The sequence below is a fragment of the Branchiostoma lanceolatum genome, chromosome 12, assembly GCF_035083965.1.
Source record: "Branchiostoma lanceolatum isolate klBraLanc5 chromosome 12, klBraLanc5.hap2, whole genome shotgun sequence".
NCBI lineage: Eukaryota > Metazoa > Chordata > Leptocardii > Amphioxiformes > Branchiostomatidae > Branchiostoma > Branchiostoma lanceolatum.
In genome coordinates, this window is record NC_089733.1 from 14849720 (window position 1) to 14876585 (window position 26866).

Below are 26866 nucleotides of genomic sequence, written 5' to 3' on the forward strand. Positions count from 1 at the left end.
CCTATTGTTGGATCATGATTTTCCTCTTTTTAAAAATTATATTACTCGTGCAAATCTGGCTTTTCACTCGTAGGTGCTGTACTCACAGGGGGGCCAGAGTCACCAGGCTCGCCAGGGGGTCCACCAAAGCCGGGGGGTCCGGGAAGTCCAGGGGGTCCGGGAGATCCACGGGGTCCCATGGGGCCCTGAGCAAAACAGCGGGATGTGAGGAAAATTCACATGGTAGTTTCGAGTATTCCGTACGCCACATTGTACGCCCTTTTTTACACTGCACCTAACATACATCTTTAGCTTTGATATATGCAATTATACAAATTTTATGTACTTTACAATACGTAGCCCTTTCAAAAGATCAACCAACGCAAACCTGTCGCTATGTCTGTCAACATTCCACGTGGATCTCTGACAAAAAGTGTCTTTAAAAGAAACCAGGCCGCAAGACTTCCTGGAGGAGTTGGCCGCACAAGACGCATATCCAAGACTCCGTGGGACACAGTTACCAAGATAAACCCATGCCACTAACCATTGGTCCCTGCATCCCAAGCATAGCGCCGCCACTCTTCATGTCTGATGCAGTCATTGCGCCTAAAGCGTTAACCTGCAACATAAGGGCTGCAAATTAACATACAATGATTACTAACCATGGGTCCCTGCATTCCGAGAGCAGCACCGCCGGCCTTCTGTTCGCCTTGCATGGCAGCCAGAGCGTTAGCCTGGAAGGTACAAAGGTGCCAACTTGAGGCAGAGTTAAGCTAGAGGGTCTTACCTATACCGAGCGTGTTCATCGTCCATCGTCCATCTACACACATGCATTGTGCACGTGATCCGTCGCGACAGCCAGAGGTACAGTCAAGATGGAACCACGGTTTGGTTGTGTGTGTTACCACTGAAGCTAGGTGTTACTGAAGTTTGGTGTTACTGAACCTAGCTTCAGTGCACCGTGAACCAGTCAGTATTGCCCTGATGAAGATGACAGACAGTCATCGAAACGTTGGCTCGTGTAAATACTTGGTTGTGAATAAAAGAACGTTGCTATTCAGTCATTCACCGACCAAAAACTATTCACGGAAATTCTGTTTTTTTTCTTTTTCTTTTCAATCACACATGTACGCATAGAGGGATTTCCTGTAATAAACATACACGTGTAAGTACTATCATGAAGCATGCTTGTTAGTTGTTGTTGTTGTTTTCTTTCTAGTTTTCTCTTATGGTTTCCAAAGTCGCTCTCTCTCTGCAGTAATGCGTTCCTGTCATGACAAACTTTGAGAAAATGAAATGGAGTATTAGTGAGTGAGACACATATTAAATTGCATGACACTGAATGAGAAAGTAAATCGTATAATCGTCGACTCGTCCGACTTATAGGTGACTAATAAAATGAAATGACGGATAGTCAATCTAAAGCGCACGCAAGATATCAATATCATCATCATCATCATTCGTCCGGTCTTAAATGCTCTTGTCACATTTTTACAGTTACATGTACATTGCAAGCAATTACTGGGAATGATAATGATATACAGATATACAGATGATAAAACAATGCAAAATTTCATATTGAGAAAAGAACATTTTTACAGTTACATTGCAAGCAATTACTGGGAATGATTACGACTGACAGATCATAACAGATGATAAAACAATACAAAATTTCGTATCTAAAATTGAGAAAAGACAATGTTGTTGCTGTTTCTTACGCCAGCACCACCGGGTCCAGGGGGTCCGGGGGGTCCAGGTGTTCCGGGGTTACCAGGGGTGCCAGGTGTACCAGCGGGTCCCTGGAATAGAAAGAAGAATAATACTTAGCATGACCTTCCAACATGCTACCCCATCCGCAACACACTACCCCATCCACAACATACTACCCCATCCGCAACACACTACCCCATCCGCAATACGCTACCCCATCCGCAACACACTACCCCATCCGCAATACGCTACCCCATCCGCAATACGCTACCCCATCCGCAACACACTACCCCATCCGCAATACGCTACCCCATCCGCAACACACTACCCCATCCGCAACACGATACATATTCGAACACACGATTTCATGCACATGTCTTGTCTGCCTATAAAATCAATGCAATGGTTCAGTTCAAGTTCGTACGTCCTTCGAATTCATTTATAGGTCTTTTCAATACAATTTTCACGTAATCTCGTCACTTTTGCGTAGTACGCAGGCTTGCGAAGGGCTAATTCAATGAGCTCATATGTCGTGATCCAAGAATAAAACACAGCATAATTTTGTTTACGTATCGCGTCCACGTGACCCTCCCTTACTGTTGCTCGTTTGTGGACACTTGGATACTATTTCTTTAATTGAAAACTAAACAGATCTACGTAATTCCTAACCTAATTCAGACTTTTTGATACGCCTTCAAGTCTAAATGACAGCGCAGATTAGTCTATCAACAAGTGGGACTTGTCGTGGCCCAACAAACGTGACCTTTGCCCTCGGGTAACAGTACCCGGATGTAGCACTCGACTCCATTTATATTTTGGGTCAGTCCTAAGTCACTATCAGTATCACCTTTCAGCAGTTCACTTGTTTATTCTAACTGAAGGTCCGCATTAATTTGTCTGACTTGTACTATAATAAACTTTCTTGCATAGCCAGACATTAAAAAAATTACCAAACGTTCCAATACAGTCACAACAGTCAAAAATGTCTTCTTTTGACGAGGTCAGGATCTGTACTTGCTCTAGGACGTCCAGATGTTTGGACCAGACGACGTCCGTCTGTCAATAAGGGTCCTTTTCTAGACGGCGGTTTGTGTAGGGAAGTCCGACCTAAAGCCACGGCGACAGGCGAGTTCAAAGCGGGAGAAGCGGCCTTTTAACTGTCTCCCACACCTGTGTTTACTACTACGACCTGAGGAATCTCAGACCTGACTGGCACTCAACTAGCCATAACGGGCTTAGCGTATCGCAAACAAACGCAGCTTTTGTTGGGGGGGAACCGGCAGGGTCACATCTCAAGAGGGGCTGCGGATTACGGAGAATGTGTAGACAAGTTGGACATTAGACTGGGAGAACGGTGGCACAGTGGCTCGGGTGCGTTCTAACACCAATGTTGACAATCACAACGGGATTAAACGCAGTGTCAGCGCTCCAATCAAACTGCATATACTACCTTAAGTAAAGATTCTACTTCCTTCATTCACAAAACATGGCTGTCCAATGGGGATAAGCGATACTAATCGTTCATGACGAAGTTCCCCAACGTTAAGTAGGTCATGGGTGCCGTAGGTCGTTCAACACAAAACAATCCATCAAAAAAGTCCTTTTATTTTACATTTCAAATTACCGTAAGGTACTACTCCTGCCTTTGTGATGCCCAATATTACAGGTGATCGTGTGCTGCCCCCACCCTCTTGAGTTTAACCCTTGTCTGCTCCGATACAAAGGGGACGACATCGTGTATAAATAAACAAAGTCTGGGCAAGGGGGGCCAGACAAAAAGCCCGGATGAAAGCAGTCCGGACCTGGTGTTGTGCTCCCAAAGACAGCTGGGTGTTTAAGTTTGAACAAAAATACACTTTGGGCTTGATTGGAAACTAAGGCCCGATTTACACTCAAGTCCAACTAAGGCCCGATTTACACAAATGTTTTCGTATGCGACTCGGGGCTGTGTGTGAGGAGTCTTGGGCTGCTCTAGTGGAGTTTTCCTACTAGAAAACGCTACTCTAGTGACCTAGGGTTCTCCTTGCACAGTCCTGAGTCGACTCCAAATCGACTAAAACGCGCGTGTAAACCCAGCCCATGACGTATCAAGACGAGAGAGTTCTTACCCGAGCTCCAGGTGGGCCACGGCTTCCGGGAAGTCCAGGGGGTCCAGATTCGCCCTGACAGAAGATGAAAATATCTTGTCAGACAACCGTCTCTTTTTCTTCTGGCCGTAGCTTAAAAGGGTAACATCTACTAACTTAACTCCACCAGGGTATATAATTCCGTCACCATGAAAAGATACGTCCGAACAGATCTCTGACGCAACATCACCCAGTATAATGCAACTCCTGTATATCTAAACTGTGCATACCTGGGGGTGCTGCACTAGAGATCGCTCGAACCCGCTGTCTTTCAAAGTGGCGGATTTGTGTAACCCGGCGGATTAATGTTAATGGAGGTTAACCACAAGTTGTATCTTCTGGGAGGAGCGATCATGACTCGAGACTCGACATATGTATGGTAGCATCGTGGTGGAGAGCTCTATCCTGTTTAAGTTCCAGATTGTTTAAATAAACTGAAGGTCTTTCACGTTTTTTTCATCCCACCCCCTTAGATTCAACAACCAATTCTGACTTCCTTCTTGCAACGCTCTGTAGTCATATTATTCCTTGGTCTAGTACTCCATCGTCTGCTTCATTACAGATCATCTGTTAAGAAGAAGAAGACGGATGAAGATCTAATTTTGATGCAACATCAAGGCAGAAAGACGACTGGTCTTACCGGTGGTCCCTGGGGTCCAGCTGGGCCGCGTGTCTGTACGAAAAAAATGAATACTGTTAATTCCTTTATTTTCGCGGGGACATAACTTCGCAGTAAATAAGGTTTTCATGGTGTTCCAAGTTCGCGGTGGATACTAATGTCATAGCACAAAAACACACCTATGAGGTGTCATGATTTTGCAGGCATACAATCCTTGGAGGACAACATCATTTTGCACAAAGTGATTGAAAGTCGTTATCAACAACTAATAGACATTTCCTGGATTTGGAGCGCGATGAACAACAGAACACTTATGGTAGAGAGGGCAGAATAATGTTACGGTGCGCAATCGTTATATAAACTTTATTGTACTTGTTACCAGGGCAGTTTAAATAAAACACATGTCGTTTCAAAAAGTAGATTCGTTCCGTCATACTGTGCTGCATGCGCGAACAATAGATGACTTACGCCAGCGTATCCCTCTCCACCATCGACCAAAGCGTTACCGGGCTCTCCCTTCCCACCCAGGTTCACTACAGGGAAAAGAAGAAATAACAATTGTCAATAGAGAACAAGCTTTTAAGAACGGCACTTCACAAACCAAGTGCATATCATTGTCATACATTTGTATTGTCTGTCAAATTCTGGTCCTTAACAAGATAGTAATACACGAAATCTTTACCAGGAAAGTAGCGAGTCAAGAATCGTCTGTTTAGCAGGTGAAGAAATCGCTTGAAGAAAAGGTTAGGAAAGGGCAGCAAAGGTATGGGCAGGCTATTTTGATTCATCGTAATTCGTACGCAATTTTTTTTTTTTTATCCCCGCCATTCGTAGCGCGATGGTAACATTTTCCGTAATATTGCTTCGCCCTCCGGGAGACTAGAAACCCCACGTTGAGCGGGACTGGCACTCTATATGGCAATCTCGCTCAGCCCATGGGTTACTGTATCTATTACTAGCGTTGGCCACATTTTGCGTAATCGACGTAGGCGGTCTTAGCGCGGTCTGTACCAGGATACCTACCTCTGGAACCGTCGGTGCAGACGGGGCAGCACTCCTTCAGGGGGGTCTCCCATGACTTACAGTCGGGGAACTTTGAGCGATCTTCGCACTGAATCTGACTGCAGATGATATTCCCTCTATCGCAGACGCATGTTGTGCACCTATCTTTTTTCCAGATGTCGTTGTTGAAATGCGTCACTTTGTTCTCGTCCTCACATGTTTGGAAAACATTTAGGTCTGCAGAGGAAAGCAAAGCAACAAGGCAGAAAAAAGCAGTTAGCGGCAAGCCGAGAATATATAAACAAGCCCATGTCATGTCATAACATATCAGTTCAAGTCATCATACAGATTGTATGGAAGAAAAAGCTGGGAACTCAGCAGTGTATAGCTCCAAGCAGATGTAAGTAAGGATACGGCTCGTTCTCACATTTCTCTTTATAAATATTCCCTTCAGAGTTCTAGAGAGCACTAAATGTTAAGTTACAAAAACAGGCGTTTAACACAAGAGAATGAACCGGAAGAGAATGAACCGGATCTTTCCATCTGCTTACATCTGCTTGGAGATCGCATCTTCACAACGTTTACTACAGGAAAGTGACCGATACGTTTGGAAGCGTACAAAGATACCAGGTTAATGGAATACATTTCTAAAACCTAAAGCTATAACTATAACCTATTTAAGTATAACTGCTAGTTTTGATGTCTACAATGATCACAGTGAGGACGGGCGCATACATAATAACCATTTGGTCGCTCCTGTGGCGTCGGCAAAAATGTTTCACAGAAGTACTGCGGATGGGAAATCTCACATGACTGTCTACAAAAAAAAAAGGCTAAGATATCTCTCCACATTTTAATAGTTTAATCCCAGTTGTTGTAAGTGAGGTCCTGGGACAAAGATAACGTGATAATAATGACGTAGTCTGTATAACGCTAACTCCAGCTATCCAGGGATTTCTGCGATGCGGTTACAGGGCGGCGAGCGGTCACAAGAGGCTTGATTGAATCCAGGCTACTGATGACGTTTCCAGAAGAATCCAAAAAGCTGTCTCAAGTACCCGAGGGGCAACCTATGGCCCTTGGTACGAGTCATCCAGGTCCACTTGGGAGTTAACCTGTTTTCCAGTTCAAACCTTGCAAGTTTATCTATAACAATATGATAGGGAGCGAAAACAGATATTTGCTAGAAAGAATGGTTTTGAATATTTTAAAACGACGGAAGGTTGTCTTGGTCGAATCTGATCAACAGATATATTCTCCACACTGGAGGCTCGACCTTCAGGAGTGTTTTTGCGCTCAGGTCTTATCAAGGCAAAAGACCGTCTTGAGGGACAACCTCGCTCGGTCAAAGGCGCATTGCAAGAACATCTGTGTAAATAAACAAACGCTTCGCGCTGAGAACATAACTAGAATCACAGACACGGGGTGAAATATTAGGCCCTTCTATCCGACAGAAGCTCACAAATGAGTGTCCTTGGTGACCGATTTACACAAACTTGCCGTTCAAGGGAAGGGGGGGGGGGGTCTGTGAATACAAATACATCAGCCATCGAAAAAGCTAACGAAGGCATTTCTGGGTACGTGTGTGGTCTATCACCAAACGATTCCCAGAGGGCAAACTATATCTAATCAGTCGGTACACACTTCAGAAATGAAGAATAAATAAATCCGAGTTGTTAACGCATTTACGCCGCGCTAACAGGATTTACAAACCACCATTTGCGGCGCCAGTTTGTGAAGCCTACACTACAAAACTAACGATGCAATTTACACTTTATTGTAGGACAGGGAGGTAACAAATAAAGTCAATGTTTAAGTCTTTAAAAAATAAGGTGAATCTAGTTTTAACAGTTTGCCTGGCGATAGTCACCGGAGTACAAATGCGAAGATGAGGTATTTTGACCTCTCTTTCTGGACAGAATAACCCACAGCTCTTGTCAATAGGCACACTGTTCAGCGGAGAATATATCAGTTATCCACGCTGAGCAGAGATTTCCAACTGGGCCGATTCATCAGAGGGGGTTCTGAAGGGTGAAGGTTTCTTTGTTTATTCCGAAGAAAAGATGGATGGGTTCTAGACGGGATGCTCAATTGTCCATTCCGAGGCCCGCAGTCGACCCAATTTCATCCTTACTGTCTGTCACATTGGCGCCTAGCAACCAGCAACCCAAAGCTGGAAGTTCACCTTTTGGTAAAAAGAAGAAAAAAGTCTTTTTTCAAAGCTGGTGTGCTACAACGAAATGTAGTTAGTTAAACTAGCTTTATAGTATACTGAAGATGGCATTGTCTCTCTCCAATTAGATTCAAGCAAGACTGCAAGACCCAGGAAAAACCAATCGGTAATCGTTTTGCTGGATTCTATCGTGATTGTATCGAGATTCGGAGATATTTCTCTCGCCAACGCGAAGAATTCCAAAACAATCAAACCTGTGTCCGTGATCCAAAGACATTCACATACGCTTCCTGGTAGTTCTCAGGGTTTACATTCCACTCTTAAGCTAAGGTCACGATTTATTTTCACTCGTTAAGATAAGATAATCTCCTTGTAAACTTAAGTTTGTCACATCAAAATTCTTGAGAGATCAGGTCTAGGTTGGACGGATATCGACGTAACCTTTCCGTTATGCTGTGGGCGAATCGTATATTGTGGGTATCTATGAAATGCATTCCTTTTCTTAAAACCGTTTTTATCCAACCTTACGACCAATGTTGCGTCTTCGATACCGTAAGAAGGTCGTGAATAAAAAGATAATTTCATTGTGCCTGGGTAGAAGAACAAGCGTCCAGAACTAGTCCCTGGGAGTCTTAGATTCTTGTTGGTCAACTTTCAAGGTCCACCATTTAATTGTTAACTCCTGTGCTAAGTAACATTTCTTAGTTTTAGAGAGAGTTTTAGTAAAGGCCTGTGCGAACTTTTTTTTCACGGCAATAGAGAAGTTGCATATATTCAGCCCACTCAAGACGCCTGCCTGGCGAGGTTACGGCTTTATGCCAATGCTCTCGCTTCATCAGACACCTGAGTGGCGAGGCTATACGTGTTTACAAGACTTTGTCCTTGAGTTCGGCCGCCGACCAAGACGTGCCGGTTTCCTGAGGGCTCTAGAGTTGCAGCGAGGTATGTCGGCTGTCTGGAGCAGTCGGGACGGCCTCAGCCCCGCAGCCCATGCACCAGTCATCACCTTTCGGTTACGTAATCGGAATTCCAAGTTGCAAAGTTTTAGCGTTCTTCCGTTCAGCTCTCTTTAATGTGACAGTCTGCATGTCTGTCTATCGGCCTGTCTGAGATACACATTGAGAAAACCAATGGTCTGTCTGTCTTTCTGTCTGTCTTTCTGTATGTATGAAAAATTAATGTTCCAGCAAGACTGGTCTTTAGTGATTCTGTAGTGACGTCCAGAAAAGCGCGGCTGTGCACGTAGGGGCTATGGCAGAGAGACGAAGATCTCGTTCAACGGAAGAGTTCCAGCTGCACTGTAGCCTAGAAGCCAGACTTCTTACAAGGCCCACGCGGGCAAACTCTTCGGCTCCAGGGCCAACATGTCCACTAGGAAATTTCACCAAAGGCCCCCAAGTTGTTTCTATGACTCAGGGGGGAATGTGATAAAATTTTATTGGGGCATGTTGGCCTTAGATCCGAGGAGATGGCATGTGTATGCCCAAACAGACTGGCATCTAGGTTATAGCAACATAAGGGGTAATCCTGGAGTGAAGGCTACTGCTGGGACTGCTTTGCGTTTTCCTCAACTGTTATCATAAATATTTCTCACACAGTAACGGTAGTTACTTTAGCATTGCTCTAAAAGGAGTTTTAAGGTTCCTGTTTAAACTAGATTATGCAGGAAAATCGTTGTTAAGCTTAAGGGTTATTTATAGATCAATCTTACAGTAAAACCAATTTCCTACTAAATATTTGGACAGCCACATAAACATAGAAGAGCACACTGTCTTTTGAGGACAATCTTTGCTTAAGCACCGAGGAGTTGTCTCTGGAAATCGTCTGCCATGCATACAGGCTAGGGCCAACATGGCCACCAAAAAACTTAACCTGCCCCCTAAGTTTGCCATTGGCTGAGAAACGGACTGTTAAGACCCTGGGAATAGTCTGGATACGAGGCTACACTGTACTTCCTTCTCGGTTCGGATCCAATCCTAAACAACAGACCCCTAATCTACAAAATACCGATGTCTGACAACCCACCGGGTTGACCATATATCCGAACCGTTCAGGTAATTGAAATAATGGCACAGAAGGCCCTGGTCTGTCCACCCACGCCCGCTAATATATTCCTGCTGCCGGGGGTTCGGGTCTTATCGTTCCCATCGCGCTGTTTGTTTTGGTTGGCCCTGGAAACGTCATTTTTTTCCACGGCGTTGACATCCACACATGGGGATATAGAACCAGCTGTCAGCTGTGTCTAAGGTTAGAGGTGAACCAGCCCTGTCTTTTGTCTGACGTGGTAATGATCTTGGGAACGAGTGACTAAGTATCCCTAGGTACGATACCAACCGTGCTCGAGCTTTCTGTGTGATGTCATGATCGAGGGGACGATTCATTTATTTCAAAGGGGTGTCTCGAAATTCTACAAAAAGTTAACCTTGGGTTACAATAGTCTAACTACTAGCATGACTTAGTAAAATTCAGATATCAAGGGACATTACATTAGTCTTATCTTGACCCATGCCAACCAAGGTATTTCAGCGATTTACGCCCAAGCACAAAATGGCACAAGGGTCAAAACTTCGGAGGGATGAATACCTGACAGAGAAACTGACACAACGCTTTAGAGACTCTAAATCACCTTGAGTAGATGATTAGAAAGCAGTGTCTTTTTTAATCTCTAAATTTATAACAGAGTAGAAAGCGTAGAGTTATAAATTTAGAGATTAAAAAAGACACTGCTTTCTCATCATCTAAAGGTGAACTCAAGGTCAAAAACAACGGGGGAGAGGGGACAAATCGAGGTGCAGTTGGATCATTTAGTAACCAAGTCATCTTTATTTCTTCAATTTGTGAAGTTAAAAATTCCTCTCCTTCATTCTAGAGTCTTCAAACAACACGGGATTGCATAGGGCACGATTCCGCGACTTGTCGATAATGAGTGACCTTTGACCAAACTTTGGCATGACGCATCGCGTTCCAATTAGACCAAATAGAGATTGGGGAAACCACAAACTTGAGTCACTGAGTATGTCTGGAAGCCAGTAATCGTCAGTCAATTGTTGCAGAGAGTTACCGAGCTACTTGAACGTCCAACAGATGGGGGACCTAATCCTCGTTTTCCTCGTGTTTGGCGCAAACAAATCGTAAGGAATGGGCAGAATTTCGGCCGAGGCCCAATCATTTATTTGTCCCTGCAGCCTCAAATTTTCGGCGTAGCTTCCTGTGTTTAGTCGTCTGAAACGGCCGAGCTATGCCCTGGGGGCAATTTCCTAGTGTCGAGAGTTTGACATCTTTTGGTAAAGGCCTGCTTTTACACGAAACCTGCACCTCAAACTCTTTCAGCTGGCATAAATATCCGTACTTCAACATTCAGACCACCATATAAAAAGAAACTACACTCTATGCTCTATTCGAGATGATAAATACATTTGGCGCGGACCAATGTTTGTTGGCTCGCCTATATAAACAAAGCCAGACGTCAACAATCCTGTCAGAGATTCCAACGCCACCTCCTAATTATAACCCATATAATCTTACAAACCACACTCCGCACACTAATTGCCTTCTTCTCTCCTATCAAACGTTACCGGAAGTGTTGGCATGTGCTGTCGTCGAGGCACGCCTGCGAACGCCATGCACATACATTCTATTTCTTCAAATTTCTCATTCAATTTGTCACAGCTGAAATAGCTCTACCATCGAAGAATTTCTCTAACCACTTTCATCTTTCTAACATTTTGCCTGAAACAGATATCTACCTTCAAGAATGGATTTCTTTTCACAGTATCAACGCACGTTATCTGATATTTCAGGGTCGCAAAAGTTGAGTGTTGCTGTGAACAAAGGAAGGTATTGTCCACGCTAATCGCTAGTCGTTATTTTGTGTCGGTTTTGACACGTTACACACACCTGCTAAACCGTACACAAGGGTAAGTAAATCGGCTTAATGGAGCGGATAACAGGGGTACTTTCACACTTGACAAGTGATACACAGTTTCACTCAACTATAGTTTATAGTCTATCAGAACGCACAAACACTTCAAGTGGCTGTGAGACAGATAAGGCCGGGTGTTGAGAACACCTGATAAGCGGGGCCTAACGCTAATGTCGCCACCGGCGAGAGTCTGACGGCGTGGTCACATTCGTCGTTGTTCGTGGTACGATTTTTCTAGAATGTCGTAGGATTTTCAAGCAGGTTGTGACAACCAACCGCCGACAAGGATCTTAAGACAGCCTTTTCGGTATAACAAGACGGTTGAATTTTGTACGACAGATCATCAGATGCACGACTATTTCAAGAATACCCCCCAGTGATCGTACGACGTTCGTACGACCAAGGTGACCGGGCCCTAACTCAAGGGTGTATTTTCCATGACGCATGTTGGCCCTATAGAGCCGAGGAGCTGGTTCGTGTGGGCCCTAGGATTAAGAGAACAGTCTGGAATCCATGTCCATTGTGAAAGATGGAGCTAGCTATCGACTAACAAACATTACAATCATTCATACCTACGAAATTATACCGTCTTGGGCGATAGATGTCTAAAATAGCGCTCAGCTACACCACGAAAATTCGATGATATAAACTATCGGCTTTTCACACCACTTTGGGCATTTAATTCTACATTTAGGCCTTTTTTATTCATTAAACTGGTCACACATCCCTTCCTCTCAACCGATTTCATGGCTCTACACAAAGAGAGCCCGTGTGTGTGTCAAACAAATCGCACGGCAAGCCTGCACTCTCACCCCAGTACAATACAGGCCCTGTCTGAACCCCTGAAAGGAGACGCTTTAAAGGGAGAAGCCAGGCGGCCGGGGGAATTCGCCCTGTCAGCTAAACACACCACTGTAAACAAACAGTTTCTCCTCTAACAATGCCTCCTCCAAATCTTCTTCCATCTATCTTGGTGTCGAGATGCGACGGGTACAGATCTCTTGATAAACAAAACCTTTTGTGTTGCTGACAACTTGAAATGCCGCTGGGACGCCGGGCCAGCTTGGGAGAAGAACTAACAAAACGAACAAAGAGAGTGTTTTTTTTTACCACTGCGTATTGTAGTTGTGATGCCCCCCCTCATCCCTAGCTCCTCCAAGCAGAGGTTGGGTGGAAAGATTGTAACTTTGTGCTAAGACTGGTCTCACTTATGGAAAGTTGTCAGAAAGCGGCACAAGTTTTGCGAAGACGGTTACGAGAAACTACCATCTCTCCATCCAACCTTTGCCTCCCTCAAGTCTACTCTTGCTCAATGAAAGCTGAGCAGATATGAACCCTTCAACTCGGATCATGCAAGAAGATTCTATCGTATACCGAGTTATTTCAATCAATCTAGCGCTGAAATTCCAATTCTATAGATAAACAGGGCCCTACTTATCTGTACAAATGTAAGCACTGAATAAAACCATTATTATTATTATAGTGTCATCTGGGGTTCGAGACTAATTATAGAAGCCGAGGGACAACACTGCACCTCGGGTCACTGACCGTGGCCTATCTGAACTCCCTCGGGCCACAGGAAATTACCCGTGTCACCCCAAAGGACTTCTGTTCCCATTCACTGTTGTTTGACTATACACAAGGCATTTCATATTCATAGTTTGTTTGCGACAAGGCCACAAGTCTAAAACAGTAAACAGCCGTGCAGGCAGAAAAGATCGTTGTTTAAAGTCCAGGTTTTCATTAACTTCAAAAGCAAAGGGGCAACACTATCGCCTATTTACTATACTATCAGTATCGCCGATCATTGCAGTAATTAAGCGTGCCTAGCGAGTTCTAAACGATCACAGAAATACAATCTGTGATTCATATGCTGTCCAGACGTTGTTTGGTAACGGTTCATAAAAACAAGTTAGATCGTGAGCAGAGACTGACTCATGATCGGCAGAAATTCGAACCAGAGATTGGAGGGCGGTGCGGCCGATTAAAGATGGATGTAAAAGTTAAGAATGATAGACGGAGAGATGAGAGTGGGAAAATGGCGAACAGATGACGGAGAAAGGGGGCAGACAGAGTGATGAAGAAAGAATGCGGTCATCTTTCACTTTCAGCGAACCCAGGGATTAGAAAGGATTTGATCATCTAAACAGATTATACTTAAACACGTGGAAGCTTTTTAGGCTATCGAAGGGTGTCAGGTAACGAAATAAGCTCTGTTCAAATATTGGAAAGCCGCAAAGTTGATACAGACTAGCACGAATTGATATGTCTGGACACACTTGACACAGCAGGAGTCTAACGCTAAAAGAAAGAATTGCGGAATTGGCACCCCTCCCGACCGCATCATGTGGCATTGGGCCGTCTGGAGCGCTGCCCTGGGAAGGAGAGCTATGCGAAGGGCTCAGGTTAGGAACGAGTCGCGAGATTCTCGTCCCTGCTGGACGTGAACTTCCGAGACCTGGGGGCGGAAGGGCACGCGTGATGGACACGTCGGCTGTTGATTCAAGCGGTGAATTACGCTTTCCTGACAGCCAGGCACACAAGCGTCTGTTTCCGATCACCCTAGCCGGGATCAGAGCACGCATCTCTGGCCAAGAACGACCGAAAACGAGAACTTTAAACCCAGGAGCTCACGGAGAGGGGTGACTTCTTATTAAAGTGACGTTTTACTAAGAAAAGAATGGCAAGGGCGAAAAGCAAATCGTTTGAGAGATGGTTCGGTTTACTTTTCAAGCTGCTCAAGCTCTTTACCGCGGGGCTAAAGTGAGTTAATGAGAATAACTGGTTTCATTTGAGGTTCAATACCCCCATGGCCACAAAGTGAAGCTCAGGGACTGGAAGAAATAAAAACGCGGGGACAATTTAAAGGGCCAGGAGACCAGCACGGCTATCAGTTTCAGATGTGTTACCCAGACCGACGGAGACCTGGAAAAAAGGGCACTGATTGATTTTCACGGAGGTTACTGGCGAGGCCAGCCAGACAAAGGTCTATTTTGTCTATCTGATTCACCTAAGGAACTCAAAGCCGCAAACACAGCTTGTGGCTGGACACCGGATAGATTTCAGATGTTCGTTTGGATGCGGTGCCAAGATCTGAGTGCCTCGCGGCCCAGTCGAGTCGATGGTAACACAAGGAGGAAGAGTGACTAACAGACCCAGCAGACAGGGAATGTCCTGAGCTTCTATCATTTCCACATGTTTGTGTGCGGTACGAAGTGGGGAACTGGAACACAGAGAGACACACGGACCAACAATGGGGTCGACGAGACAACAACCTCGAAGTCAGACTGTTTCCAGGGCCTGCACAGGCCAGCTCCTCGGCTCCAGGGCCAACATGTCCCGAGGGAAATTTTACCACAGCCCCTTTATGTGGTTCAAATTTCCTTGGGGGCATTTTGGCCCTGGACCCGAGAAGCCGGCCTGTGTAGGCCCTGGTAACAAACTGTCTGGTATCAAGGCTACAGTATAGCTGCGCTTAAAATGCCGAACAAATTTTACATGAGAATGAAACCTGACTGTACATCAAGATAAGCAAATAGATCGTCCCCTGCACTCGGTCACGATTGGGCATAAATATTTACAAAGGCCGTAGTGCAGTAATGGGATAGTTACATTCCATCACTCTAGGAGATCGGAATACAAAGAGGCTTCTGTCTTCAAGTTAACCACACACACAAAAATAAAACTGTCTCAAAGAAATTAAGACGTCACAAAATAGATAAAGAATTTTAAAACAGTGTTGATTCTTTTACTACCCATGGAGGTTAATTTGTGAGGTATTTTTGGTTTCAAGAGACGAATAGGAGTCTTTAAAAAAAGGAGAGAGTGAATTTTGAAGAGACCAACATAAAAAAGTGAAACTTATCGCTGGGAGAAGAAAGACTCAAGAATTTCAATCTCATCTGGTGTCTAGACAGGCCCAAGACACGGTGTCATCAGGTTATCAACAAGTCAGAGCCAAGGGGGTAACAGACAGACAACCGCAATGTCCTGCTGGGTTAGTTTGACATTGTCAACCTAAACTTGTGACAACGACGCACGGATTGAATACCTCAGAGCATAAGAGGGCGGGGACAGGGGGATTGACCAATCAAAAGCGTCGTTACGAGATGTAGGCGTACCGTGTCAACTTGATAGATAGATAAACCATTCCAGCCAGGGGGGTCGATAGGTTTAAAATTTAAAACAGTGTGAAAGAACATGAAAACAACATGTTTAAAAAAGCATTACACAGAACATCCTTATACCGTTTCCAATAAGTTCAGAAAAACGAACGCAATGTTGAGAAAGGTGTGCCATTCCCCCACTAACAAATGAGCTCGCCCATTCTGACACCCTGAAAAACCTGGAGTCAACTAGGAACGAAATGGGTGAAACCAATTTACAGGGGTGTGGTGAAGGGCTTTTGATAATGAGACCATCACTTTGAACATTATATATTCTTGCTGTGCTACACGATTAAGTGGTTTTAATTGATTGTAATGCATTTATCAACAGATACTGTATGTTGCACCTAGCTTAGGGGAGGGGGGGTCGAGACAAATCTAGACAAGCCCTTAGCTGATGCAATCTTATTTCGAGTTAAGTAAGCTGAGCAATTACCAAAATGTTTGTATATATTACGGATGCGTTGAGTTATAACTACATCAACGTTTAGTGACTTAAGTAAACGACACAGTCTTCTTCTAACGTTGTGCATTTGCAGATATGGGAGTTATCAAACTTCTAACTGCCTTCACTAAAGAGTCTTCATGCCAAAGGACATTTGTCTGAATTAGGGGCACATTCTATCTAATCTAGTGCACACCATGTGGCCTGGCCAATATTTAGGAAAGAGGTAGGGTTTCACGGAGACCGGGCGGTGGTGTTGGTCTGACACCCCGCCAAGAGAGCTACCCTCGACGCGGTACCAGGTTTAATACAAGTAGCCAAGAAGAAGAAAACTCTACGCGCCAGGCCACAAGGCAACATCTTCTGTCGCGCAGGAAAGGTCTTGAGGATGCAAAAGGAATTCGGGGACTTTCTACACATGTTGCCGGGGTCTTTCCTCCCGTCTGGATCGAATCAGTCCCATGTGGTTACCATATTCCTAGGTCGTAGGCCTTCCAAGGGTCACTTATGAGACCTACACAAGAATTTGAGGAATTGAACCTAGATGAAATGCCAGGTTACCATCTGGCGAGCGGGTTTCCGAGCTGGGGTAGGGCCAAGAAAAACCACTAACTTCGAGCCAAGGGGGATCCTCTGACGCCAAGCACTCATTAAACATTGAAAGGAACCTCATTTTTCTTCGCGAATCTTTCTAGACTTCACAACAAGGATTGTTCACAGGCTGACACTACTACTATCAATCCACGGTCCCTGTTTACCGCCAGACAATGATTTCCTTTCAACAACTTTCGCCGCAAGAAAAGAAGCCGTCTCATTTTTATCAAAGATCTCTTTATACGTCTTATCGCCAATTATGTAGGTTACAGGAGCTAGCAGTATTCACCGTACGAACTTGGGTTTCTTCTGAGTCGTGGGAAATGTGGGGAAGGAAGGCAAAGAATCCCGAACCAGCATGAGGGACACTAAAGAAAAACATACAACCAACAGTGCGATAGAAAATTTCAAACAGCTGTGGCTAGAAGACGGTGCACTATGGCGAGAAAACAAAACTAAAAAAAAAAGAAGTTTTAACAGGTCTAGAATTCTCCGTAACCAAGGCGTCACTAAAGCATTGGCTGTCTGCAACCAAAAATGACAGATACCATGTACCACTAAGACTTTTCTACTTACTCTAGATCTTAGACAGTTCGACTTTCTATACAGAACTCGAGACTCAACTACAGTGCCGCTGCACAAGGGAAAGGGGCCAGGGCGCACGGACTCACACCTCAAAACAGCTCACAAACCCTACACTACCACTAGACTTAACAGAGCTAGTCTAGATCTGGGGACTTTTCAAATAAGCTAGGATAAAGCGAGGTAGTTCATGGATAAAGCAAGGCTGGAAGGAAATTCCCTGGGCCCGCCCCCACTGTCTGGGATAGGACGGGGGAAGTGAGTAGGCCAGCAGTGCATATCGGCCGCCTGGCCGCCGATCTGGACTACCCGCATGAAAAAGCGCCCTAGACACTACGGTTTAGAAATATTATCAGGGCACGAAGCTTACAACTCGACTACTGATAGCTAACATTTTGGTGCTCTAAAAAAGACATAATAGACACAGAAGCAGTTCTATCTGTGAAACTTGCCAAAGTAAATTTGAGCGAAAAGCGTGGACGAAGTCCAGGTGGGAAATCCCTTTAATTTCTGGCAGATACACTCGTTCCTAAAAGCTGCGGAGAGGAAGTTTTTGGCAGGAGTCACCAAGCGAAGAGGCCTTGGCGGTTTGGCGGTGGGCGCGCGGTGCGCATGAAAAGTTTGTTGGTGCTAGCGGTCTAACGGCGCTCTGTCTTGGAATGGGAGCAAGAGGGGTCGACCTACGGTACAAGGAAACCATCAGCCCGCCCACATCACGCGAGAGTATGCGCCCGGCCTCACTAACAGGGCTAAATCTGATACCAAATCAACACAGCTATCTAGGACTAGTCGTTAGCACATTCTTACAACGAGTTCGTTCGGACGATTTAAAAGACAAGTATTGAGAAGCTACTCACCAACATCTTGGTCGAACGGGTCGAAATTGTCGAAGCGCTGGGCTTGCGTTCTCAGCACTAGTAATAAAACCGGCAAACAATATCTAAAACAACCAAAGCTATACATGACTGCGGCCTTGCAAGCGCACAGACGTGTAAAATCTAGGTGGTCGTATTATCTGCTGCGTATCCGCATATGTGGGACCCCCGAAGAAGGTAGAAGAGAGCACACGCGATCCGGTCTTGGCGCTCTTCAGCGCCTGACTGAAGCTCCTACAGATCTGCGCTGCTTTTTGAGGGGGTACGATTGTCTGTCCCGCGTCAGGAATGTAGCCGGGAAGCTGATACTGTTTGGCCACTGCCCCCTGATTGATCGCCGCTGTGTGTTTCTTTATTAAGACCCTCCAATCACACACATGGAAGCGGCGCACACTTCCAGACGCAGGGGATCGCTCCAACACGTCTGGTGTTTTGCCTCAACAGAGTTAGTTTTAGGTACACCCCTGCCAAGTTGTATCAGGTAAAAACCGAAGCCTGCACACGCTGTGAAGTATGTATTTCACTCCACAGAACGTTTATAACAACACACCTCGTTCGCTGAATGGTGATGGAAATATCACGACCAACAGAAAAGGACGAAGGAAAAAATGGAAACGGTTTCGTTGAACTTGAAGTTATGAAACGACCCCGAAGGTTCCAAACGCATTTCCAGACTCCGCGGAAGGAAAGCTTCACACACCTTCAAGACATTATGGATGCAAATAAGGTGGGTTGGGACAGAGAAAGGATCGAGTTTCCTCCTCAGACATTGGTCTGTTTCCTCGGTAAGCGTCTCGACCTACCCACTACAGTACCTGCGCAGCAGTCAAGTTCAAGAAAAAAGGACACCCTCCCCCAACCCACCCCACGGGTCATGGTTGTTAGCACCTCGTCACGTTTAGAAGACGGGTATAGAAGCGAGGTTTGGTTAAACGTTTGCGCCGAGGAAATATTTATTCCTCTCCCCATCTGTGCAAACAAGCCAGTCTGGTGTGAAACCACAGAACTATTGTAGTTTGTGTCGGGCCAGAATGTGGGGGGTTCTATCTTCAGCGTAGCCTCCATCAGGCCTTCCGAGGAGGTTATGTATATGATAGTAATTCGGCAATAATTGGTCAGGAGAGTCAGTTTGCGGGAAGGGTAACAATATTCATTTCCCAAATGTTACCCTATGGTGGCCAAACTCCCCTGGAAAATTATTTTCCTATAGCCAGCGTAGTCAGTCTGGTAGGGACTTAGAGCTCAGCCGAACGGGTGGGGGTGAGTAAAAAATCTTTTGAAGTATGATAGATGCACTGATTATCATTTCTCACGGGTTTCGTGCCATATACGGACTCTTCTCTGTAAATGGTCCCCACAAGTACCCTTTACGGACTGAAAAAACAGCTGAAATTGGCCACATCGGGTGAATGAGTTAGCTGGCGCCAGAAAAGTGCAATTGTCCAATTGCAAAGTATTTTTAGCCCACAAAGAAAGTCGAGACTAGTAGTGGGGTAGCCTGGGTTTCATCCTAATTAGTTTTCTGCGGTTCATACAACTTTAGCCTGGATGCCAGACCCTCAATCTCTATAATATCTATCGTGATAGATAATATAGAGATTAGGGGTCTGGCATCCAGGCTAATACTCCCCGCTTACTTGATAATAGAAAAACATGTGAACTGCAAATTTTAGTATTTGACATTTTTGGAAGGTCGCTAACTTTAAAATCGTGTCACACTTGTTTACAAACATTTTTCTGCGTTCTCCACAAAGAACAAACACAATCTAGATATGTGCACGCAATAAATATTTCTTATAAACACTAGTAGTAGAAATGGTTTGCATGCATGTCTTTCTAGCTGTAAGATCGGAGGGGCGGAGGCTTTGTTTAACTAGGATAAATATATTTTCACAGATCTTACAGACTTTGTAAGTGTTATTTGGAAACTACTATGTAAACTTTATGTCAAACAGCTTGAATAATCAATGTTTAGTCAAGGACCCCCCCCCCCCCCCTCCCGACTCGAAATAAATGTTCTTGCGGTTTCACTAAATAGACAAAAGTTGTATTGTTGTACTAGCTTTGCCACAAACGTAAAACTATCACCGGCACTCAACTTTCGCGTGTTCAATGTGCCCCTTTGTGTCGTATTTATATTCAGACCGGAGTTAGAAAAGGAACCTCACTGGCAAATCTTTCTCAAATCTCTCTCAAAGCCACCACCCTTAATTCTTTCACATCTAATCATTCATTATGAATACGCTTACCAAGAATGATAGACTATATACGGTCACTCAGGAACAGACACACTATCTCCATCCCCCAGCAAGAACCAAAAGATTACAGAACTCTTTTCTACATCAGGCAATCAGTTTGTACAACAATCAGTAAAACCTGATGTGCAATAATGGGCACTTTTTACATCAGTGATGAACGTTTGGATGTATATATTGATATATTGTATATAGGTGTTCTCTTTTTTATTGTAAATATCATCGCCATCCAGGCATGTTTTGTCTGTAAGATTTTGATATTTGAATAAAGAAAGGAAAGAAACGTATCAACATCGTTGCTAACCAGCTAACCATTAACTATGATTCGCCTTTATTCCAGCTAGGCATTGAAATTAACTGGTGTGCTGTATGAAGTATAGTGAAGCGAAGTATAGTAAAGTGAAAATATTTTGTTGAGGTGCGAAAGCAGTTGACCTTGCTTTTAACAACCGAATGCATGTATTGTTTATTTTCATCCGCGGAAGAAAAGAAAATGTTATAGTGACGGATAAGTAAAAATGCGTGTCTTGTGGGGTTGCTAAACTAAGATATTCTACGGTAGAGTCGGTGGATTTGTGTGTGCCGTCCTGTGGGATAATGATGACAAAGCGACTGTTGTCTGGTGAAGGTAAATATCACACTGTCGTGACTGACACACAAAGCACAATAGACGCCCCCCTCCCCACGTCTCTAACATGTCGTTTCAGACTATTTCCTCTATTTAATAGTCTGAAAGATTTCCCGACTTTTCCGAACCAGAAGTTCTGTATGTCTGTATCTAATATAAAGGGGAAATCCTTATCATGAACCGAGACGGCTTTAGTCATACGGCTTGCAAATCGCCAAGCAGATGTTTGAATTATTTTTTCGGGTACTGTTTCGAATATTTTGAAATGGTCACTTACTGCAAGGAGGTTAAATACTGCATTCAACCTCCGTGCTTACTGCAGCGTTTTTGCGGTGTTTTCTCAATAATCAACGATTTACCTCCGAAACCCCGTTGCTCTCTAAACTTTGATAGATTTTCTCTCTTTTTTTTTTGTATGAAGAGTTGTAGGAAGTTTTAGTCGGTACTTTTTATCATTTTATTTTCGATCAGAGCATCGACCACCCTAAAGATTGATAAATGAATAAATCGTCTTATTTTGTTCTCACTTTTCGTATATCTATCCTGTGCCCTGTATACACTTCCTTACCTGGCCAAAAACTCTACCCTCACACTCTGACCTCAGTGGAATTCCTTCTGTACATGATGTTGTCTATTAAAGTATCGTATGGCCTGGCCGTGGAAATGCAGTATTTGTAAGCCCGGGCTGTCGCGTTCAGGAAATGTGTCAGCTGTAAGGGCAAGTTCTTGACTTTGTCCCAGAATGTTTTTAAAGCTTATCATGAGTAGGTCATAGAGGTGATCACAAGTATCGATACTACCGACCGTTTTGAGTATATATTCAAATGCAACATTCCCCACAATACGAAAATAGGTAAATATCTTAACGACGGCTTTCATATAAGAAAAATACCGAAACTAATGATTAAACCAACTCGATCATAACTCTTACGCTATATCAAAATGTATTTTAGCCCTTATTGTATTGTATTAGTAATTAGGATGCTATATCAAAATGTATGCTAGCCCTTATTGTATTGAATTATTGATTAGGATGTTAAGTTTTATTCTATACTTCTACTTTGTATTATGTTTATGAATTCTTGCCATACTTTGTACCATGTACAATTGTCGTGCAATAAAGTTATCCAGTATTTCACATCGTTATACCAACATGATGAAATAAGGTTTTAAATCAGCCTCGTATTACATGCGCTAGAAGAAAGACCGAGTACAGTAATTGTAAGTTGTTGCACGCCAAAATGTATATAAACGGTGTTTGTTGTATTTGCCCCCCTCCCCCATTTCCAGGTGGAGATGAGCACTGCGCATTCAAACTTCCGCTGAAGTTCTCGGTGGTGTCATGCTATGCAGACATGTCTTAAACGATCTCTGTCTGAAGGTCGAATAGTAAATGAGGGTGCAAGTTCGGAAAGGTGTCCGTTTTGCTTTTGATGTTTGTTGTTGTTGATTGTTGTGAAGCCAATCGTCTAAATCTATATTGTAAGTTAGGCGATCGGAATTTCTGTGTATAGAAAAAAGGAGGAGGGGTCCGAGGGGAGAAAATGTTATTTTCACAGGTTGAGAGTGTCAATATGCGCTATCTTTAATACAGAGTGAGTTGTGGGGAAGGCCTGCGTTGTTTCGGCTCATTGTTGGCTCCAAGAACAACACAAATGAAGTAAAATATCGCTAATATGCTGTGGCCTACAGCCCAGTTGGAGCTACATTCCAAGACGGGAATGCCAAGACAAACGCGTCTGTGACTTGGCAGTGCTTTCCGCCAGGCCAAGACGCTTGGAGGGCATCCAACTTTCTACAACAAGGGCCTGCTGCTGGAGAGGTCAAAGGTCACGTCGCCACCACTGGTCGTCTGTCACAGCAAGATACATGGGGTGTACTGTAAATCTTAAAATGTTCGCGGTGGTTTTATTATCTATCATTATCATTTGAGACCGTAAGCATGCGTTTCTAATGTGTTACGACTGTACTACAGAGATGGTTTCAACCGCCAACTTAAAACACTGCAAAAAATATATATATTTCACCTTCTTATGCGAATTTGATTCCCTGCGAAAATAAATGAATTTACAGAAGGACAAGCGGTGCAAGACAGGGAATGCAGCATGTCTGGACTCTTCGATACTTTCTTAGACTTTCTTCAAGAAATCACGTCTATTCAAAGTGTTTTTTCAATGAGAAAATCCCAAACGATACAATACACCCCCTGCCTACCTAACATCAACTACAAATGTTTACTAAGTGTTTTCGCCAAAAAGTTAATACAAACTGTGAAGATGAACAAATTTGAAGAGCACGCCTGACTACAGAAACCAAAAGAATCCTAATGCATTGAAAGCCATAAAATCGTTCTAAAACAACAGAGAACTACTGAGGGGTATGTAGAATTTTAGGGCCCCGTTCAGCATTTCTTTGCCTCCTTTCGCATTATTTCTTTGTCTTTTTCCATCTCATCTCATTCGGTGACATCGGTTTGGTTTATTAAGAGTGATTGATTGTTTGTATGGGAATCGGTTCATCCATTTATTCATTGTGAATCCCACAACGCTTCTAAACAAACCCATTCTTTTCACCCCATATGTTAGCTGTGCTCCCAACTATGCCGTTGTTACGATCGTTGTCACCGGCGAAGTCGTGAGTTTGAAAGGCTAGGCAAACAAATGACGAACGCGAAGGACCGAATTTCCCCGGCTTCTCCTATCACTATGGAAACCGTCTGCTGACAGAGCACCTCAAAGTAGGGCGAAGCACAGAGGGATACTTGCTGAGACGTCTCAGACTGACTTGTCTTTTCTTGTCCTTGCCAAAGGTCACTACAAAGATGTCTTGAGAAAAAAAAATGCAGCACTAGGGCATACTTGATATCGAATAAATGAACGCTGCCAAAATGCACTTGTATTTCATTTCTTTGTCCCTATTTTTTTTTGTTGGTAAGATACTAACGAATGTGGTTGATTTGTTACCCCCAGTTCCAAACCAGCGCTGGTCACATGCCTCGGTCTCCACAGAAAGGAACAAAAACGTAGCCTCTGTCTTCCTACGTTTATTTAGACAACAAATTCCACATCCTTTGTGGCACATTCATCTGTTTAAAACCTTCACTTCTATGGGACAGTGTTTAACACCATAGGAAACCGTGCCTGCAAACTTAATCTGGTGCTAGACAAGGCGTAGCCTTGGACTAAACGACACGGAGAAACTTTAAAATAGGTCTTTAGTATGTTGCTTCAGGGCAGACTAGACTCCATCCTTGGCTAGTTGGAAACAGGAGGATAGACGAGAATCTTTTTTAAACACACCGGCGGTGAGGGACGCGGTCGGCGGGGGTGAGACGCGGAAGGAGCCGCGGGTTTCCTTTGGTGCATTCGGTTCCAGTACCGCGCCAAGTATAACAAAAGAAGACGGTGTTTGAACGTGCGGTAACGTAAACAGTGCGGTTTTATTGTTCAGAGACAGTGAAGGTGAGGTGTCCCCTGTATGTGCAGTCTCGCCACCAGACTCCTCGGGGCACTGAAAGTAACAAAAATTGCTAGAATAATAATCCGCGGCCGGCTTGTCGACTTTTATCTATATGGTGGGCTAACTCCCCTGGCATATCATTCTCCATCTTTGGCCATTTTACCTTTGCCAAGAAGGTTATATTTTCGGCATGTATGTTTGCTGTTGAACAGCGTAACTCAAGAAGGTACGGATAGACTGTCGTGAAATTTGGTATCAGATAAATGATTAGATCGTGGACCCCCATGCGGCTTTACATGGTACTACAGTAAAACTTCCGGTTTTGATATCTCGTGCTCTGGACAAGTTATGGTCACGATTTTAGGTACGGATAGACTGTCGTGAAATTTGGTATCAAAGAAATGATTAGATCGTGGACCCCCATGCGGCTTCACATGGTACTACAGCAAAGCTTCCGGTTTTGATATCTCGTGCTCTGGACAAGTTATGGTCACGATTTTAGGGGTGGTGCCGTGGTAGATAGCACGGACAGGAGTGTAATAAGTTTGGGCCTATTAGCAGCTTTCTTTGGAACTGCAGGGACGTCTTATTTACTAAATTGCTGTAATCCAAGAAACCTGCTAAGAGACTAGCCTCTACCAGACTATGAACACTTTGCCAGGGGAGTTTGGCCACCATAGAGTTCAGCCGGCCTCGCAGGGGGAATATCAACCTTCCCGACTCTCATGGACAATTATTTCCTTTTTTGCCGAATTAGACGATCCGTACCCCCATAGGAAGGCCTGGTGGAGGCCAGCTGGATACCGCGGAGTGTGTGTCTGTGTCCCCGACCGGTCCCCTCCCCTCCCCCCGCACCACCTGAGTAAAGACCGACATCCGACACCGTCCGGGCGCTGGGTAAATGTCTGGTTACCATGGTTACTGCCCACCTCCACACCCTGGCGAGTTGACAAGGTTTCCGCCGCCCCGAGCCGTAGACAGACTGCGCCAAATTTTTCGACTTTCAGACAGCAGCGAAAAATATGCTATCCTGTACACAAGTTACCTTCGCTAAGAAGGTTATGTTTTCGTTCACGTGTGCGTGTGTGTGTGTGTGTCTGCCAAATGTTCCCACTTTCAGACAGCAGCAAAAAATGTCTTATCCTGTACACTAGTTACCTTCACCAAGAAGGTTGTGTTTTCGTTAGCGTTCGCTTGTGTGCATGTATGTGTGCGTGAGTGTGTGTGTGTGTGTGTGGGCATGCGTGCGTGCGTGTGTTTGTGACAGCAGCGAAAATATCTTATCCTGTACACTAGTTACCTTCGCTAAGAAGGTCATGTTCATAGATTCTAGCTTATTTGTAACCGTTTGATAATGGATACATGTAATGCATTAGCTCATTTGAAGTGCTTACCGAGATTTTGTCATTTGTATGATTAATGAAGAAATACTTAAGTTAGTTTCAGATGTATTGTATTTACCAGTCTATCATCCCCATGTTTAAAGGAATAGGTCTTGACGAGAGTATGGGGTCGTTGACCTGTAGTTTCAAATGAAATGAATGGAAAAACTGAACGCACGTCCCCTGCGTAATCTCCAAGCAGATGTTGGGTGAGAAGATTGAAACATTTTTGGACGATCCTCCACCCTGAAGGGTAGTGGCTGTAAGAAAAGCCTAGGAAATCCATTAAAAAAAACGTTGCGCCCCCAACGTCTGCTTGGAGCTAATGCACGTATCCCCCCCCTCCAGACTACTACACAGTATACTAGTCCATTCAGTACGTGTGAGTGTTTCCCAATGACACTTGTTTGTACGTGACGTTGCCATGAATCACGTATGACCTGATTTGCCCTCCACATGTGTCCTCAGCGCTCCACGGCGTACTGACGTATATACGACTGCAGAGACCCTATGTGCCCCTCGCTGCCGGCCAATCCCGTCCCTCTAGACAACGTGTTTTGTCTATTCGAGCGGTACGGCCGGTCTGGGTGGCCGGTGTATTGTGCTCTGTCAGCGGGGAGAGTGTCTGTGTTCCTCCCGTGGATACACCGAATAAATAAACCGTTAACTTGGAAAAATAGATACTTTTCTTGGCGGGCTTCTCATGGGGATCGCTGGTCGACTAGGTCCCGATCTTGTCCCGTTTTGTTCCGGAAAATGCTAGGCTTGCACTTGGGCGTCGGGCCCACGGTCTGTGAGCCCAGGGTTGGTGGCCCCAGGGTCTGTAAGGCCTCAGGGTATGCAGGCCCCAGGGTCTGTGAGCCCAGGTTCTGTGGGCCCCAGGTTCTGTGGGCCCGAGGGTCTGTGGGCCCCAGGGTCTGTGGGCCCCAGAGATTGTGGGCCCCAGGGT

The 26866-nt window shown here is 44.6% G+C and overlaps 1 protein-coding gene across 17 annotated transcripts in view; it reads right to left on the reverse strand.

Moving 5' to 3' along the window:
- LOC136446431 (collagen alpha-1(II) chain-like) overlaps positions 1 to 18474 on the reverse strand; it is a 45590-nt gene extending 27116 nt beyond the window's left edge. For 11 of the 17 annotated variants that reach the window (XM_066444795.1, XM_066444788.1, XM_066444796.1 and 8 more), the window contains exons 1-8: positions 18176 to 18473; positions 5458 to 5673; positions 4903 to 4967; positions 4456 to 4488; positions 3798 to 3851; positions 1698 to 1778; positions 524 to 598; positions 87 to 185 (exon numbers count right to left, since the gene is read on the reverse strand). In XM_066444795.1, coding sequence (XP_066300892.1) covers positions 87 to 185; positions 524 to 598; positions 1698 to 1778; positions 3798 to 3851; positions 4456 to 4488; positions 4903 to 4967; positions 5458 to 5673; positions 18176 to 18281 — 729 coding nt within the window. In that variant the 5' untranslated portion in view covers positions 18282 to 18473. Of the gene's footprint in view, positions 1 to 86; positions 186 to 523; positions 599 to 641; positions 714 to 1697; positions 1779 to 3797; positions 3852 to 4455; positions 4489 to 4902; positions 4968 to 5457; positions 5674 to 18175 lie in introns of all 17 variants that reach the window. The other 6 variants (XM_066444797.1, XM_066444803.1, XM_066444799.1 and 3 more) reach the window with 4 other exon arrangements.
- Between the last annotated feature and the right edge of the window lie 8392 nt (positions 18475 to 26866).